Raw genomic sequence first — 17,081 nt, 5'->3', positions numbered from 1 at the left:
ATGCACCAGTATGTTCCTGAGGTTAGACGCGGACAGGGTAGATGATAGCGCAGAATTTGAGAATAGCTTCCTCGTTGCGAAGAGCTCAGATCAAAAACTAACAACGTGACGCTGTAGCATAGTAGGTTCTCGATTATGGCGAAAGGGGTTGTCTTGGAGGATCTGGGTATGTCGTTCTGGAATGATGATAACTGCCACTACAAAGCTAGCGGTTTCACGGTGCGTCTAGTCGATGTGTTAAAACTAACTGGTGGGAATGTACCTTTACTCGATGCGTCAAGACCCCTTCAGAAGAACACTATCAAAGGGCGAAATGCAACTGAAGCCCTTTTGAAACTGATGTGTGTGTGAATGTCACTATTTGTTGAACGTGGTAATGCTCCTGTAAGAATTGACTGAAGCTTGTCAAAGACATCTCGGCTATCCCGGGGTAATGTGACAAGTCGGACATGTATCATTGTCTTACTGTTGAGCATTGCTGCCTAGTAGAAATCATCCTTTAACAGATTGGCATTACTTCCATGCCAGTTACCGTTGTCACACTGCTGCATATGTTCCGTAGTTGACTGGCGATAGAGGATATGCTCAGCAGTATATAAGAAGAGTAGTATAGAGCAAGTTGATAAACCAAAAGGTAGCCTTGTGAAGAAAGGCATCCTAAATTACCACTTCGTCTCAGGACTATTGATGTGCAGCCATTCGCATGTGATCTTGCAATGGGTGTGTGCAATGTGTCTTAAGATGAATGCCTTGCTCGCTCCCTCCATGAGTTCTCTCATAGAAAACATTGAGAGCATGCAGATATCTGCCATTATGCGGGAGCCCCTCCACCATTCTGTGAAGTGTTGGATGCTAGCTGGTCCTCGGAGCATCATCACATTGCTGGGAAGGTTTTTACCTACTGTACCTTATTTACTAGAACTTTTAAGCCATGATGAATGTGTGCATCGCTCACATTCACCATGGCTTAAAAGCGCTGTCAAGGCCGTCCACTCACGTTACCTCCCCCCCGGCCCAGCAGTTCATGCTTGTTGCTGCCGAACGAGTCTTCGTGGAAACCTTCCGCCACGATCGTTCTTTCCACATCAATTTCACCATCTGATTCCGCCATCTGCCCCGAACGATACTGTTGAATTCTCGCCATCAGTCTGACCAAGAAAGTGATCAATATGTCGGAAGAAGAAAAAAACTAACTCTGCAGGTAGAGCCGCCAGGGGAAATAGAATTGGTATTCGAGGAGTGGAACAATGAGGAAAGGGATAAGTTGAGTTACATTTTGGAGGGTTTTGATAAAAGAAAAGTTACTGTGGGGTGGCTTTGCCGCAATTTGATAAGCGCCTTGTACAAAAACACCTTTAACAGCCTCATGTAGCTACACGGATGTTGTTAGTCATCCTACGCCGCTCGATGTTGGTACTGTATGTTATATCTAAAAAACGCACTGTGAGAGGAATAAAAGGAAACTAACACGGGAGTGATTCTTCCCAGAAGTTATTACGAAATGCTGCCTCTACGGTCTGACACGTTCTTCACGGCGAGCAATCTACGCAAAGACAAATTTTGTTGTCTCAACCGCAGCTCGCGGCTTCGAAGCGTCTCGACCCTTCCAACTAGCACTTTCATTTCCTCCCGAATGGCAGCCTTCAATTCCTTGTTTCTAATATTGCTACGCCGTGCCGAAGCCCGATTTCGCTCCTTCCGCGCTTCAAGCTTTCTTTGCCTTTCCAGGGCTACAGCATCTGCTTGCCGGTTAGCTTCCTGATCTGGTTTCGTCAAGCTTGGCAATTGTTCGGCAGTGCCGTTCTGATTGAAGAGAGTGTTGACTGTTGGACTGGTGACACCTTCTGAAACTGGCTCAGCGGCAGAGCCGTAAATCTCAGGCAGCAGGGAAATGTCTTGACGCTCGAATTGATTCCACCACCCTTCGGACTCAGTAGGCCGTGCCATGGCGGGCCCTTCACGGAAGAAGTCATGCTTATTTTCGGTTAGTGCCTCAGTTGGAAATGATTTCAGAGATGATCGCACTTTTTCTGCAGATGCATTTTCCGGTAACGGAATATCGAGAGCGTCAGTTTGATCGTTTTGCTTGATATCTGCATTAACATCAGATGACTCTTCACAACAGCCCTCCAGAAGGTCAGGCATTGGTATTGAAAAAGCATTTCCAACATTACCTGACAGGAGCTCAGTCTCTTGTTTTCTGTCACCAAATGTGGTGTTTAGTTGATGTGATGCCCGAGGATCTTCACTACCGACAGACAGTTGACTCTGCAACGACCATCCCCGTAGACGCTTCCTCAATTTGTCATTTACAATGAGTTGCAGACAAACACTTGAGCCAAAGGATACCGTTGTCTGTCCGCTGTGTGATACGAGCGATCTTCTTGAGAACCCTTCGAAAAGCCCACAATCTCCGGCGAGTTCGGTTTGGAACCGAGAAAAGTCAAAAGGGTGTGCTGGTGGCAAATTCGGCTGCACACAGCCACAATTCATGGCGTGAGTCTGGTGACATATCTGGCAACGCCTAAAGTAGTGCTCCTCTGTGATTGAGAGAAGGGTCAATGTCGCAGTTGAAACGACGTCTTTCTTCGCTTCATTAAGGCATTGGAGAAAAGAGCTTTTGCGGAAAAGCGCCGTGGCACTGTGACAGAGTGTTGGGCTTCCATGGACTGAATAATATACGGAAAAGGCGTCCCCCCCTGGTATATCCATGACCACTAGAAACTTCCTTGTCCGTGCGTCTCGGACAAAGCGATAATTGCAAAATTTGTGGCGCCCTCTTCGACCATACTCTGGGTGAGTGAGCAGTCCACTGGTTCGCGAGTACTCCATGACTCCGATTCCTACGGTGAGGTGTCCGGCGGTGAAAGTGGGTACAATGAGAAGACGATTAAACACGTAGTGACTCTCTCCCATTGGGGACGGGTTTGGTTGCAGGCGAGGCGACTCAACGCGTGTAGTGGCAAGTTCTGCAACAAGCGAAGTATTGAAAAGGACCTCCGATGCCAAAAGATTGGGGTGAATGGGGTCGGATGTGAAGAGAAAGTTTGAGACCCAGTCCGTTTGGCACAAATCAAACATTTTCTTCAAGAGATCTTTCGTCTTTGATGCTTGCATCGTTCGGTTTGAAACCAAAGAACCAAGATTGAGCAAGTCGATAACACTTGGTGGTTGACAAGACAAGACAGACATTTTGGGGAGGTTGAGAACGCGCGACAAGATGATGTCCTAGCAACCAGCTGAAGTTAGTTTGCCGGTTGAAGATGGGGTTGCGACAAGCGGGAGCGCAGACAGCACGCTGGCATGAAATAGACCATTCGACACAGCTACATATTAGTTGATCACTTGATTCTCGGCTACAGGTCTTGCGTTCTAGAGAAACAGAAATTATTGACCTGCCTTAGCCACGCAGACGGGGGCGCCGCACCGAAAAAGTAGGATGTGATGGTGAGTTTGTAGGCGTTTGCTTTGCATGCGCGTCTGTCATGCGTACGAAATGTTTGTAAATTAAGCGGCCCCGTTCGATTTACGGCATATTGTACAGCACAGGAAATACATCTAACAGGTTCATACCAAGAGGTCTCCATGCCCCGTATCTTATCTCACCACGGACTGTAGACTTGCGTTCTATTCGTCGTCATCTCTCGTTTTCCTGTACAGTAGCTTAAACAGACTCCCAACTCTCATGCCCTACACGATTCCCCTCAAACGACATTGTGGTAGTGGCTATGTGGATGCATGGTCATCTTCATGTGGACTTCTTGAGAAGCCAGCCAATCTCTGACGGAAAGATGTGATGAGTCCTCGAACTTTCCCGTAGAATCCTCAGGAAGGCTTCGTCTGCCAGCAGATCATTGGTGGACACAAATACTGCAACCTGTATGGGCACAGGCATTGGAATGACTGTGCTTGTTCTTCTGAAGAGATTGCGCAGTCCACTCCTTCAAAAAGCTTCCCGCCACAGGATTTCTCCACCAGCAAGATCTTGCATTGGAAACAGCAGCAGGACTAAACGTATTTCCACTCTGCATAATGCTTACCGTAGATTTATCTTCTCCACGTGACGGAGATAGTCGATGGCGGAACAAGCCATTGACATATCGTCCACGGGTTCAAAATTTGTGTACGAGTGGTAACCGCAGGGAACTGCCACCTTTTCAACGGCGCACTTCTAGTTCATGGCTTCGCCTCATACGTGTTAGATAGTTACGTACACGTATACGGTAGCCTAAAAGCATCATACACTGCAGACACACACACCGCCGCACCCCGGCACACCCACACACCCGCACATCCGCACATCCGCACATCCGCTCTCTCTCACTCACCACTCTCTCTCTCTCACTTTCTCTGCAGCATCAACATCTGCTACTCTCTTTCGGGCAACGCAATAAATTCATCATACTTGAAACAGATCTTGTCGTCCACCAATCTTCGCCCATAGCCCATCTTCTGAATTACCGCTACACTGTCTCGAAATGCAGGTCTTTTCTGCATGAATGCTTTCAAAACCATCTGCAACCTATACTGTATTTGCGAAGACAGTATGAGCGTGATAAGCATAACAATCCACTTGCGCGTCTTGCCAGGGAAGAGCTGACACTTATGAGTGCAGCACTTTTACCTTGCGCAGTTCCTCTTGTCTGAGTACGACCCTGGCATTGATGAGGAATGCCCCAGAGGAAAAACATGCGAAGCAATCGATATCTAGTTGCTTAAAGATGAATGGCGGGTTTACGGACGCGAGATTCTCAAGTTTCTCGTGGAATTTCCATTACGAATTTCTCAATTAACGCATCGAAATGGATATCGATATGGAAATCGAGACGCTGTGGGTTTTTTTTGTCACATCAATTTTTGCAACCAAAATGGCATCGGATTTTCGCTCCCCACAATCCCCCCCCCCCCCCCCCCCCCCGGGAGTCTTGTCGGTGAAGTGGACTGCACACCTCATTTCCTCTACGTCATGTAGTATGTATGTTCTTTACAACCTTATTCTTCGTTCTTGTGCAACACCTAGAGTGCTTGAAGGTCTTCATCGTCACATTACTGTACCAACTACATTGAATTCATTGGTGGCGAGATAGCTTTTGGAGGGCTGCATGGAAAGAATCTGTCATGAAAATAGGGTTCTTTTGGCCATTCCCAGGACGGGAAACAGTGTATGTATTCTACTAAAAGGAATATTCTTTTGCGGGTCATTCTTTTAAAGAGAGACTACTGTACTGTAGGTGCTTGCCATCTGAAAAGCTTTGAGGGAGATTAAAATTGAGGGCAACTGATTTCGCCCAAGATTTTTTCCGTTTTCTTTGAGACACCCATTACCTTGACCTTGATCATGCCTGATTGTCATTTTCAACAAGCCACATCCACCTTCGTGCATCTCGCATGAGAGACAGAATCGTTCTGCACGGTTTTGCCATCGCACGATCGTTTTTCGAGACCTCAAGGGGGCGGGGGGGATCATGCATGCACGAAAAAGCATGAGGATGAGCTCGTTATTGGCACGAAATCGGCGTATATTCTATACAATGGAGGCGCAACATCGCCCTGTAAATATCGCACATCCTCATAATACGCAGGCATCTTTCTGCTTGTCAGGAAGCCCACAGTGCATGACCTCCGAGTCCCCAATACGCTCTACGACTGTACGCTTTGCGCTGACAGATCCACTCAAAAGGCAGCCATTCTACTCGCGTTTCGTGGCGAAGACAGCAACACTGGGGGCCAGAAGTCCTTCAGTACTATGACATCTCATTAGAGCATCTCCACCGGTTGGTGTTTTTTGGGTCTAATGATCTATGGCCCATGAATTTTAGACCCATTAGACAATTTCTTCTCCACTCGTTCAACAAAAAACTGGGTCTATGCCTACCTAAAAATACCGTGGGTCTATCGCACGATCTATGTGAGATATTTTTAGGGAAATATTTGCATTTTACTGTAGAGGGAGATTTTATTCTGTAGTCCGAGATTTTATTTGAATTTTAGAGAAGCGCACGCGGACGGCCCGGCGGAATCCGGGCCGGATGCGTGGACGCTTCTGGAAGGAATTTCGTAGAAATAAAAGAGAGAGGGTGACGGGCGCTGCGGGGAAGGGGGGACGACACTCGGCCATCCCTCACCACGAACGGCACGCTCTCCAGAACCGCCTCCCCCATTCCACCACCAACATGGTACTCTTGTGGAGGGCCGACGCCAAGACAAGTGCAGGCCCTAACCCTGTTACCTACGATGGGTCGAACGGGTCAGATGTTTCCAAGTTTCTGTTCGTATACGAGAACATCATTATGCGCGGCAAGCCTGACGAGGAGAAGGCAGGAGCTATCCTATGACATCTTGAGGGTGCCGCGTTCGACTATTACTATGAAACGTATAGTCATAATGGGAGTCTGACCGAGGCCGCCAGTAACTGGGACGGTGTGAAGAGCGCCCTGTCCGACCGTTTTACGGAGGCACCGAGGCCAGAAGAAAACATCCAGAAGGCTATGAGTAGCCGACTGGATGGTGGGAACTTGCTTACTTCGATGGATGAAATGGACAAGCTCTACAGAAGGGCTGGTTTCAACGACGAGGCAAAGTACGGCTTGCTTTGCAATGCCGTAATGGCACATTTGAATGTTGCTCAGTTCGCGATCTATCGTTCTCTGACGACGTACGAAGAACTGATGAAGACCGTGAAGGACTTTGCTGCAGGCCGTGACGCCTTCAAGGCGGCGAAAACTGCTGCGCAGTCCGTTGAACCTGTGACGCCCAAGCGCGTACTGGTGCGTTCTGATGTGGATCCTCGACAGGAAAAGCTGGAGAACAAGGTTGACGCCATCACCAACCAGCTGGCGGAACTGTCACTGATGATGAAGAAACGACAGACGCCAGGGGACAGTGATACGAGTTGGACATGTTCCTATTGCAAGGAACTAGGGCATTCGGCGACTCGTTGTCGTTCCAACCCACACCGTGATACTCGTTGCCCAACGTGTGAGAAGATTGGACACACGACGGAGACTTGCTGGTCCCGCTTTGCTAGAAAGAATGTGGCTCATGCACGTCCTCAAGGTAACGCTGGAGCAGGAAGCGCTTATGGCCCCAAAGCAGGCGGTTCTGCCAACGACGCCGGTGACAAGGCCACCAGAGACTCGAAGCAGGTCAAGGTCATAACTGAGACCACCAAGGGAGAATTGGTGGCAGCTACGAAACGCAACGCCGAAGGAGAGGCCTTGCCGAAGCAGTCGAAGAACCGTGAAGAAGTTTCGATCCCGAGGCTGCTGAATCCCACTTCAGTAGCTCCTAGGGGAACTATCCCCTGGAATGAGCCGCTGAGAGTGCCGAGAGTGAAGCCTGCATGCCAGAAGAAGAAGAATGTTTCAAAGAAGGCGGCACTCCAGGAGCACGTCGGCAAGTACAACGTCGTGTCAGAGCTGGCGAATGCGCCATCTGGTCTAACATTTGGACAACTTGTCTGTGGAGACGCTAAAGGAGCAAGGAAGGAGATGAAGCGCCTTCTATCCAAGAGATTAGGGCGTTCTCGTGGGTTTGCGGGCCACATGGATGTCTTCCCGAGGCGTCTTCGGGTAGTTACTGTTCAAGTTTATGGAACTGATGCTCAAGCACTACTGGATTCGGGTGCGGTGCCGAACATCATGTCGCCGCACCTCATGAAGAGACTTTCTCTGACGCCAGAGAGTACGAAGAAACACATCACTGTGGCAGATGGGAAGAGCTCCCCTTGTGTTGGATCACTGCGCCAAGTCCCCGTCTCGTTTGGGGGACTGGTGAGCATGATGGACTTTCTTGTCGTTACGGGAACACCGTACGACGTCATCGTGGGGATGCTGTCGTTAGAGGAGCTCCAAACGTGCATTGATTTGGGGCAACAGCATGTCCAAGTAACTGTGGGTGATGAGACGATTCGACTAAGTCTTGAGATGGATGAAGACCATAAGAAGCCGGGATCCGCTACCGACAGTGAGGACTTCACGTCAGACTCGGGGGCCGTGCCGGCTGACTGGACTGACACGGATGAGGACTTCTTCCTTTCGCTGCGTGAAAGGGTGCCGTTTGAACCAGACCTTGCCTGGGCGGGAGCAGTCAATGAGGACGAAGATCCTCATGCTGGACTTCCGGACCTAGCTGAGGAAGGCTCAGAGTACGAGCCGGCGGATGAGAAAGAGAAGAGAGATGAGGAGGAGGAACTTCTCATGTCTAAGCTGAGCCATATCAGAAAAGAGAACGCCGACCGCATAATATGTTCTATCAAGAGTATGGGAATAGCTGCATGGTCTTTGGACGACCTCAGGCCGGCAGATGTCCCTGTGTCACATTCTTTTGAGTTAAATGACGACAGACCCATTTCGCACGCCGTTCGGAGGCTCCCTCCGAGACACAACGCGGTAGTGCGCGAGGAGATCGAGAAGATGCAGAAGGCAGGGATCATTACCCCCTCTGTAGCTCCTTGGTCGTTTCCGGTCGTCATCGCAACGAAGAAGGACGGGAAACCTCGCTTCTGTGTTGACTACCGCGCGCTTAACCGGGTGATGAAGGCCGACAAGTGGCCGTTGCCCAAAATGGAAGAGATATTCGACGACCTTGAAGGAAGCAAAGTGTTCACTACCCTGGACTTGTTCTCGGGTTATTGGCAAGTGCGGATGGCTTCATGGTGCAAAGAACAGACGACGTTTGTCTGTCGGTACGGGACCTTTCAATTTGAAGTGATGCCATTCGGGCTCATGAACGCTCCTTCAACATTTCAAAGGATGATGAATGGCGTATTCAGAGACCTGCTATTCGTCCGAGTATACCTTGATGACGTGGTCATCTTTTCGAAGTCCTTGGACGTCCATGTTGACCATTTAATTGAAGTGTTCGAGCTGATTGCTTGCAGTGGATTGAAGTTGAAGCTTGCGAAGTGCTCCTTTGCGCAATCACAGACCAGGCTATTGGGGCACGTCATCGGAAAGAAGGGGATTGAGGTGGATCCAGAGAAGACATCGATCATTTGGGACACCCCCGAGCCGCGCGCCAAGACGGAGTTACGAAGCTTCCTTGGGCTAGCGGGGTATTACCGCCAATTCATCCCTAAGTTTGCAGAAGTCTCTGCATCGTTGCATGCTGCTACTTCTACCAAAGTCGAATTTGAATTTACGGAAGGGATGCAGACCGCCTTCCGGGAGTTGAAGAAGAGGGTGACGTCTCCTCCGCTGTTGGCGCTCCCGAAGTTTGACGAACCCTTCGTGGTCGAGACAGATGCATCCAACATGGCAGTGGGAGCAGTTCTGGCTCAGAAGAAGGAAGACAAGAAGGTTCACCCGATACAATACGCCAGCAGGACGATGACGGAGACTGAGAAGAAGTACTCCACCTGTGAGAGAGAAGCATTAGCGGTGATCTTCGCGCTAAAGAAATTTCGGGTGTATTTTCTCTCAACGCAAAAGTTCAAGTTGATCACGGATCACCAAGCGCTTCAGTATGCGTTCAAAAAGAAGGACATCCACGGTAGACTTGCCCGTTGGATGGATTTCCTGGCGGAGTACGAATTCGAGATATTGTACCGCCCCGGCTCAAAGAATTGTGCCGCTGACTTTCTCTCGCGTCTACGAAAAGACGATGGCAGGCGCGAGGAGGATGAGGGGGACCTGGTATGTGCTGCCGCTTTTGCGAAAGGAGATATACTGGAAGACATGGAACCTCATGTGCGGGACACGTACCGTTATCTCGAAGGAGAAGAGATGGTCGAGCAAGATGCTGCGCAGAGGCGCAGAACCAAGAAGAACTCCAGGCGGTTCCTCGCCTGGAACGGAAGGCTGTTTCGCAGGATGAAGAATGGGATCAGAACAATCCCTTCTCGGGGGACTCGACTGCAGATATTGCGGTCGCTGCATGACGACATTGGCCACTGGGACGCTACAGCTACGAAGCAGTTCGTCCTTGACAGGTACTGGTGGCCGGGAGTTCATGGTGATATCTACGCCTACGTTCGTGGATGTGAAGGCTGCCAAAAGGCTGCGCCCATCCCGACGTACAAAAGCACGGCGGTGATACCAGTCTGTCAGCTCTTTGAGACATTCTCGATAGACTTTGCGGGACCCCTTCCCAAGACGAAGAACGTAAAACGTTACATCCTGATAGCGGTCGAACATCTGACTGGTTGGCCCCTGGCTTGGGCAACCGAGACCGCTACGTCTGCGGAAGTTGTCAAGTTCGTGGAGGAGGAGATCATCCATTCGTTTGGTCCCCCTCGGACCATAGTCTCAGATAACGCAACATGTTTCAGCGCGACAGCGTTGAAGAACTTCATGGTACAACAGGGAATTTCATGGAAACCGGTCCTCGCCCATGCTCCTATGTCCAACGGAAAAGCGGAGCGTATGGTCGGGACCATCAAGCGTTCAATTCGGAAGACTCTGTTGGGACAGGGCGCCGCTAGCCACAAGTGGGAACCAGCGCTGAAGCAGATCCTGTACGGATACCGCCGACGCCGGCTGTCGGACGGGTTCACCCCGTTTGAGCTGATGTATGGAGTAAAGCCGCCCGCGCAACCCCAGACCGAACTGAACCAAATCCGGTGGGGCGGCGTTGAGGCGCGCAACTTGGAACTGTTAGCGACGCTCGCGCTCCAATCGACGAGGGCGGCTAAACAGTTGGAAAAGAGGAGCAAGAGAATGACGGTTGTGTCGCCACGCCAGTTCGACGTACACGATCAAGTTCTGGTCGCCCGAGGAACAGCCCTAGGAGGGTTACAGAAGTGGCCCCTAGGGGAGTCGAAGTACTACGGCCCATGCCGGGTAGTACGAGCCAAGCACCCGCGGTACACACTCGTGTCGCCGGGATTGCGCTACAGTCGACGGGATATACATGCAAGACGTTTAATCCCTTTTATTCAGAAACCCGCACATCTTATGTAGGTGTGATGCATTTTAATATTTCGCATGTACTAGATTGAAGGCGATTGAGATTGATTTCGTTTCTTATGCATGAACTATCAGTGTTTGCTGCTTGAAGAACCCCTACGCACGGCAATTACCTTGCCATGGGAGGATTTGGGGCCACGATTTCCTCGGCGAACCATTTTGGATTTCCTCTCCCGGCCGGGACTCTGATTGGCGTCTCTACGCTGCCGGGTTGTTCGGCGCAAGAGACGCACATCATCGAAGTACTGGAACTTTGTCGGATCGGCGGCGGGACAGCACAAGCGAAGAGAAGTGTCCTTGAGCTGCATGGCGAAACGTTCTGCGCAATCGTGGATCAGCGCTGGTTCCGTCCGTGCGTCTATGCAGACGGCGTGTTGGAGATGGTTAACGTCGGTGATGCGAAGAACGTAGACACCCGCTTGCTCCCGCGGCAGACGAAGTAACCAGCTAACAGCAGAGCTGCGCCACAGAGGGAGTCTGGAGCTGGATCTCCCTTGGATGAAAGCCTCCGGCGGTGGGGCCACATGATCAAGAGAAACTGTTCCGTGGTGATCTGCTCGGATTACCCTCTGAATGTGCGTAAAGTGGTGCACGCTCGGGGAATAGTCCATCTGACGCTCGAACGCGGCGACTCGGGCCGCTTCCGCCACCCATAGGCGGTCAGCAGCACCGCGACCAACGACAAGGAACATAGCGTTGCAGACCGCAGACTGGATGCACAAGACGGTATTGTCTTGGAACGCTACGGTCCGGGACGTGCGAAGGTATCGGGAAGCGAGTGGGGAGACGTCGCGTGACATAGAAAAGTTCACTCGCTTCCTCTTCCCTCTATTCTGGCTACACCAATTGTCGATAGCCAGAATAGCGTCCATACGCGTTGAGCACTCCTTATCAAAGGAAGAGTTGAAGCCCCGGCGGGCGGTGCCGTTCGCAGAGGGCACGCGATCGAAGGTCATCGTGTAGAGAAGTATCATGTACTTCTCTGGACTCCCCTCTCCGACGGCGTAGTGGCAACCCTTGACCTCGCCGTTACCGCCATCAGAGCACCAGACAAATTCGACGACTCACTCTGGGTCGTCGCAGCAGGTGTACTCCGTCCCGTCGCTGTGGCTCTCGGTGAGCCCCAGCCGGTAGCAGCAGTCGGAGGTGAACCATGCCTTGCGAGCGAGGCGGGCCGATACGAAGGCCAACACATGGGCCCCGAAGAGAAGCCGGGCCCCGGGGGCAGATACGGCTGCTACGACGGACGCCCGGTTGCCCACTTCCTTATATTTGATTCGGAAAGAACCATCTCCTACTTGGTACCGAAACGCGGAGACGTCGGAACGTCCCGCGTGCTCCCAAAGGTCAGGGAGATGTTCGGCATTACTTGGGTCTTCGAAGTCGATGAAGGGGCAATTCATGCCATGAGCCGCCCTTTCGGTGACGTCCTGGCCGTTCTCTCGCCACACGCTCGCTGAACGGCGGGCGGCCCTAGTGGCGATAGCGCGGCGTGGTACCTTCCCGCCGGTGGAAGCCCTCGCCGTCTGCTTGGTTCAAGCCATAGTGCGCACAGGGAGTACCGCCCGAAGGACCACAGAGCTCCCGTGCGCGGCTCGAGACGCTGTGCGTTTCCGAGAAGTCCCGAAACGGGAACGACTGGAAACGGAGCCTCAGGCGACGCGCAGAGCACGCGGCCTGAGTCCCAGACGACGATTGACGTCAGCACCCACAGTCCCGGGCGACGCGGAGACCACGCGGCCCGAGGCTGACGCCAAGCTGACGTTGGGCAACCGGAATTCGGGCGACGCAGATGAAGCGCGGCTTGAAATTGACTGTTAGAAGTTCGACGGCGAGAGAGGCGCGAGGAGGCAGGGAGAGTGCAGTTCAGTGGCAAGGTGGAAAGACAGTGGCCGGGGGGGCCAGAGCGATCACGCAAGGAAGCGGGGCCAGTATATTTACGTGCAGCGCCAGCCCCGTGGGCTGCCTTGAGGAGGGGGTCATGTGAGATATTTTTATGGAAATATTTGCATTTTACTGTAGAGGGAGATTTTATTCTGTAGTCCGAGATTTTATTTGAATTTTAGAGAAGCGCACGCGGACGGCCCGGCGGAATCCGGGCCGGATGCGTGGACGCTTCTGGAAGGAATTTCGTAGAAATAAAAGAGAGAGGGTGACGGGCGCTGCGGGGAAGGGGGGACGACACTCGGCCAACCCTCACCACAAACGGCACGCTCTCCAGAACCGCCTCCCCCATTTCACCGACAACAATCTATTCAGACCCCGAAATAGACCCGGCGATAGACCCGATCTATTCGCCACGTTGCACACGTGAAGCACAAATCTTGGCATTTCTCGTCCGGCCTTTTTCGCCACCGCCGCCCCCATCCCCATCCCCTTCCTTGCCTATGGGTTATTTCCAGTTATACGGATCCCGCGACTTTTATGCGCTACCCAAACTGCCCATTGCCGTCCTCCAATGTCATCGTCACTGTCATGCACGAGTTCGTCTATGTTGAAGTTCATGGTCCTTCTGTGGAAATACGAGACATGCAGTTAGAGGGAGGGGCTGGGGAATTACGGAGGGAGGTGAGGGGGCAGGGGTGCGAGAGCAGAAGATAGACCATTAGACCGTCACTGGTGGAGAGGGGTCCCTTTTTAGCTCCATCTATCAATAGCATAGACCCGCGGCCGAGTGCGGTCTAATTTTTGACTGGGAGCCAGTTGTAATTCTCCACCTGGCATTTTGGACAAATACATTATGTCGAGCTGTATTGACGTAGACCTTTATGATGCCCCATCCGATGTCGAGATTCTGTGTGCATTGATCCAATTTGCAGTTCATCTACGTTGAATGATGAGGGCTACAGTAGAGAAAAAGGGGATGATGAAAGGAGGATTTAGAGCTGTCTGTCTTGCTCAATTGACAACCGACAGTCATTTGAGCAAGCGAGAACGGCAGGAAATATCTTCAGAGCGAACTTCGAGCTACAGCGTGAAGATTTATCTTTCACGCTGTATAAAGGGTAGGACGGAATAAACATCAACTTGTTGACACACTGCAACAACTCGCAGCCCTCACCTGCGTGAGGTCTGCTGTTCCGCCTCGCCCGACTCGCGCTCTCGAGAGCAGCGCAAGCTCCGCGCGAGCTTGCTGCCTGAGTCAAAGACACAAGCCCCGTCACTCGCTGCGGGTCCACTCTAGGACCACCCAATCGGACCGAATCCGACACACTATATCCCATAGACCCTCGCCGGTGGAGATGCTCTTAAGCGTCGTGTACAGCAACTTCTCCACATTCGGCTATCCCACTTGTTGCGTTGATCTACGAGATCGACGGCGGTCGCGAGTCATATCCTGTGTATCTATTGCCACATTGCTGTTTTGGCAAAGTGGTGCTCCCTGGTACGCTAAGTTTAAAAGCCCTTTAGGTGCACTTGGCCGAAGCTTCGGCTTCGGCATCAATTACTGGTCCTGCAGTGCCTTTCAGTGACACTTCTGAGCCAGGCATCTGTTAGCATACCCACGGAAGAGTTTGGAAACACCCGTTGAGGTGAACGGGAAAAAATGTTTTTAGCTGTACAGTATCAAAACAAAGTGACGCGGATCCTCATTTGCTGCATCGATCACCGTCAAATTCAGCACTCTTAGCATTCCGTGCTCCGTTCTTCATAATTACATGCGGGTAGAGGGTCTCACATGCGATTCCACCGGCAGCTCACATTGAAAAGACAACTTGCATCCGTCCACCCCGGTACCGCTGTTAAGCACTCAGCAACTGCAGTGCATACTATGTACAGTACATGTTGCGACGCACAGCAATGGAGCTTAGCCGGAAGCAGCACGACATACATTTACATAAATTCCATTCTTCAATCGCCTTGGGGCAGAGGTGCTGTCCTATCTTTGCACCACTTCACGAAAGTCAGCAATGCTACGCTTACCGCAATGAGACACTCTGGGCCTACCGGGATCCTAATCGACCTGATCTGCTTCGGTGATGTAAAAGAGACCCCAGTAATGAGCAGGATCCTCACAATAGCGGACGACTGTCACTGAGCATATGAGGTGTGGCACATACAATATGACGCATCTCGTAGCTGGGGTTTCAAGATTTAACAAATGTCCCAACCTCGGCCTTCTACGGCACTGTTGCTTCCTCGTCCCAGGTGAAACTCTCGATCAATATTATACATAGAACGTTCCATCCCCACGTCTTGCGAATCAGCTATTGTCAACCTGCTTTTTCATTGCCAAATTCTCTTCACGCAAAGCCCCTTCCCTCTTCCTAAGCTCGTCGACCTTCTCCCGGAGCGGCTTCAACTGCACGCGGATCGCGTCACAGGCAAGTTTCCGCTTCATGTTACTGCGCTGAGCTGCCACGCGGTTTCGCCGCTTTCTCTCTTCGGCCGTCTGCTTTTTGGCCTTCTCCTCTGTACTTTCAACCCGGCTTAGGCCCGAAAAGACCGGCACTACAACAGGTCCCGGCAAGAGAACTGTAGCGGGGGGCACAGGTGCGGGAATCCACGGACTATTTGCATGCATAGGCGCAGCGGTGGCAAATCCGTGCAGGCTGTTGTCCACGCGGCGCGGCACATCTACAGTGCTTGCAGATGACGAGCCCAAGAGTTCTTGCCTTGGGGGGCTATCTTCCCCGCCTCTGGCATGATCCTGACCCCGCACACGGTTGACGCTCTGATCTGAATGCACCTGTTCGCCTTCCCTCCCGGTCGACGCCTCCTCCTCCTCCTCCAACCAAGGCAGCGCCTCATGGACGACTTCAAAGTCCACCTCAGCCTGCCTTCCCCCAAAGCCAAGCTCGTTCCCCCCGACGAAACTGAGAGGGTCTACCCCTGACCCTGTCCCAAGCAAGTCGTCAAGCCCGCTGAGATCAGCGGTCGTCAACGACCCTGAAGGCACGCCTTGCGCGCTCTCTGTCGGGAACAGCATGCCGACGGTATCCTGCAGCCACGTCATGGCATCCCCCTGGTCCTGTTCCAGCCCGGTCTCCTTTTCTATGGCGATCTCCTCCACAAGCGGCGGACCCCCAAACACGTCTTCCTCTTCCCTCCCGCATAACAAGCCCAGCCTGGGATCATCCGCCTTGCCCTGCAGGTAGCCATGGACCGACCAGCGGGTTAAGCGACTGAGCATTTCATGCTCGACGTCCAAAAAGCCCTGGCAGCTGACGCGCACGCCCAGCTGGACAAAGCGCTCGCCGGCGCCCTCGCGAATGAGCTTGCTGGCGACGCCCTCGTACAAGCCAAAGTCCTCCTGGAACGAGCGCAGAAAGTGGGTGCCGTCCATCGGGTGCGCCGCTCGGATATCAGGGAAGGGACAGGCGCAGGTGGCGCCGATGGGGACGCCGCACGCGGGGCAGGCGCGGTGCTGGACCTCGTTGATGATGAAGTCGCAAGCCGGGAGCAGGTGCATGAGGCCGCAGCCGTCGCCGGCCGAGGCGACGAGGCGCAGGAAGTGGGCGCGACGGAAGGCGGCCTGGAAGGAGTGGCACTCGGTCATGGTGCGGTTGACGGCGTAGAAGACCATGACGGCGTCGTCCTCGGGGGCGTCGAAGACGAGGAGGATGGCGCGGCGGCGGGCGTCGCGCAGGAAGCGGAAGTTGCAGTGCTCCATGTGGGCGTCGGCGAAGGGGGCCGGCAGGCAGGGCGAGCCGATGGCGAGCAGGCCCTCCGAGACGCCGATGCCCATGGTGATGTCGGCCATGGTGAAGATGGGGACGAGGGCGAAGCCGGCGTGCTCGTAGTGCGACTCGCCGGAGAGGGGGGTGATGCTCGGGGTGTGGACGGGGGCTTGCACGCGGGTGGTGGTGAGGGTGTTTGTGACGGCGATGGCGCTGAGCGTGGGCGAGGTGAAGTGCGTGACGTGGATCGGGTCCGGGGTGAAGAGGAAGGAGTGGTGGTGCTCCGGGCGCAGCAGGTCGAGAAACTCGGACAGGATGGGGGTGAGCGGCGGCGGGGTGGGCTGGTGCCTGATGAGGGCCGTCAGGGCGGAGAGCTCCGCCGGGGAGGGGACGAGAGTTGGGGGCTGAGCGGGGGCCATGGTGGCGTGTCTGCCGGGATGGGCGGGGGTGGGGGTGGGGAAGATGACGGGGTGGGGGTGGGGGTGGGGAAGATGACGGGGCGGGGGCGGTCGGTGGGCGGCAGGCGGACCGGTGAAGGTGCGAAGTGTGGAAT

General features: G+C 53.0%; 3 protein-coding genes; 1 reads left to right on the top strand and 2 right to left on the bottom strand.

Annotated features, from left to right (window-relative positions):
- Positions 1 to 1,335: 1,335 nt before the first annotated feature.
- Positions 1,336 to 3,192, bottom strand: CHC_T00003500001 (hypothetical protein). XM_005714924.1 is given in 2 exon segments: positions 1,336 to 1,494; positions 1,495 to 3,192. 1 exon segment carries the CDS (start codon positions 3,190 to 3,192, stop codon positions 1,495 to 1,497), a length of 1,698 nt encoding a protein of 565 aa, XP_005714981.1. The 3' UTR covers positions 1,336 to 1,494.
- An 11,758-nt stretch (positions 3,193 to 14,950) lies between these two features.
- On the top strand, positions 14,951 to 15,085 carry CHC_T00003499001 (hypothetical protein). Its single transcript, XM_005714923.1, has one exon. It carries the CDS (start codon positions 14,951 to 14,953, stop codon positions 15,083 to 15,085), a length of 135 nt encoding a protein of 44 aa, XP_005714980.1.
- A 26-nt stretch (positions 15,086 to 15,111) lies between these two features.
- CHC_T00003498001 (hypothetical protein) lies at positions 15,112 to 15,432 on the bottom strand. The gene has a single exon (XM_005714922.1). The coding sequence runs from the start codon at positions 15,430 to 15,432 to the stop codon at positions 15,112 to 15,114; it is 321 nt and encodes a 106-aa protein (XP_005714979.1).
- Positions 15,433 to 17,081: the final 1,649 nt, after the last annotated feature.

This window comes from Chondrus crispus, genomic scaffold (assembly GCF_000350225.1).
Source record: "Chondrus crispus Stackhouse genomic scaffold, scaffold_192, whole genome shotgun sequence".
Lineage (NCBI taxonomy): Eukaryota > Rhodophyta > Florideophyceae > Gigartinales > Gigartinaceae > Chondrus > Chondrus crispus.
The sequence above is the reverse complement of the archived record's forward strand: the minus strand, read 5'-3'. Positions and strand labels throughout refer to the sequence as shown.

Excerpts from the sequence above, each read along its gene's own strand:
- CHC_T00003500001 (XM_005714924.1), bottom strand. The coding sequence starts at position 3,192 with ATGTCTGTCTTGTCTTGTCAACCACCAAGTGTTATCGACTTGCTCAAT.
- CHC_T00003499001 (XM_005714923.1), top strand. The coding sequence starts at position 14,951 with ATGAGGTGTGGCACATACAATATGACGCATCTCGTAGCTGGGGTTTCA.
- CHC_T00003498001 (XM_005714922.1), bottom strand. The coding sequence starts at position 15,432 with ATGCATGCAAATAGTCCGTGGATTCCCGCACCTGTGCCCCCCGCTACA.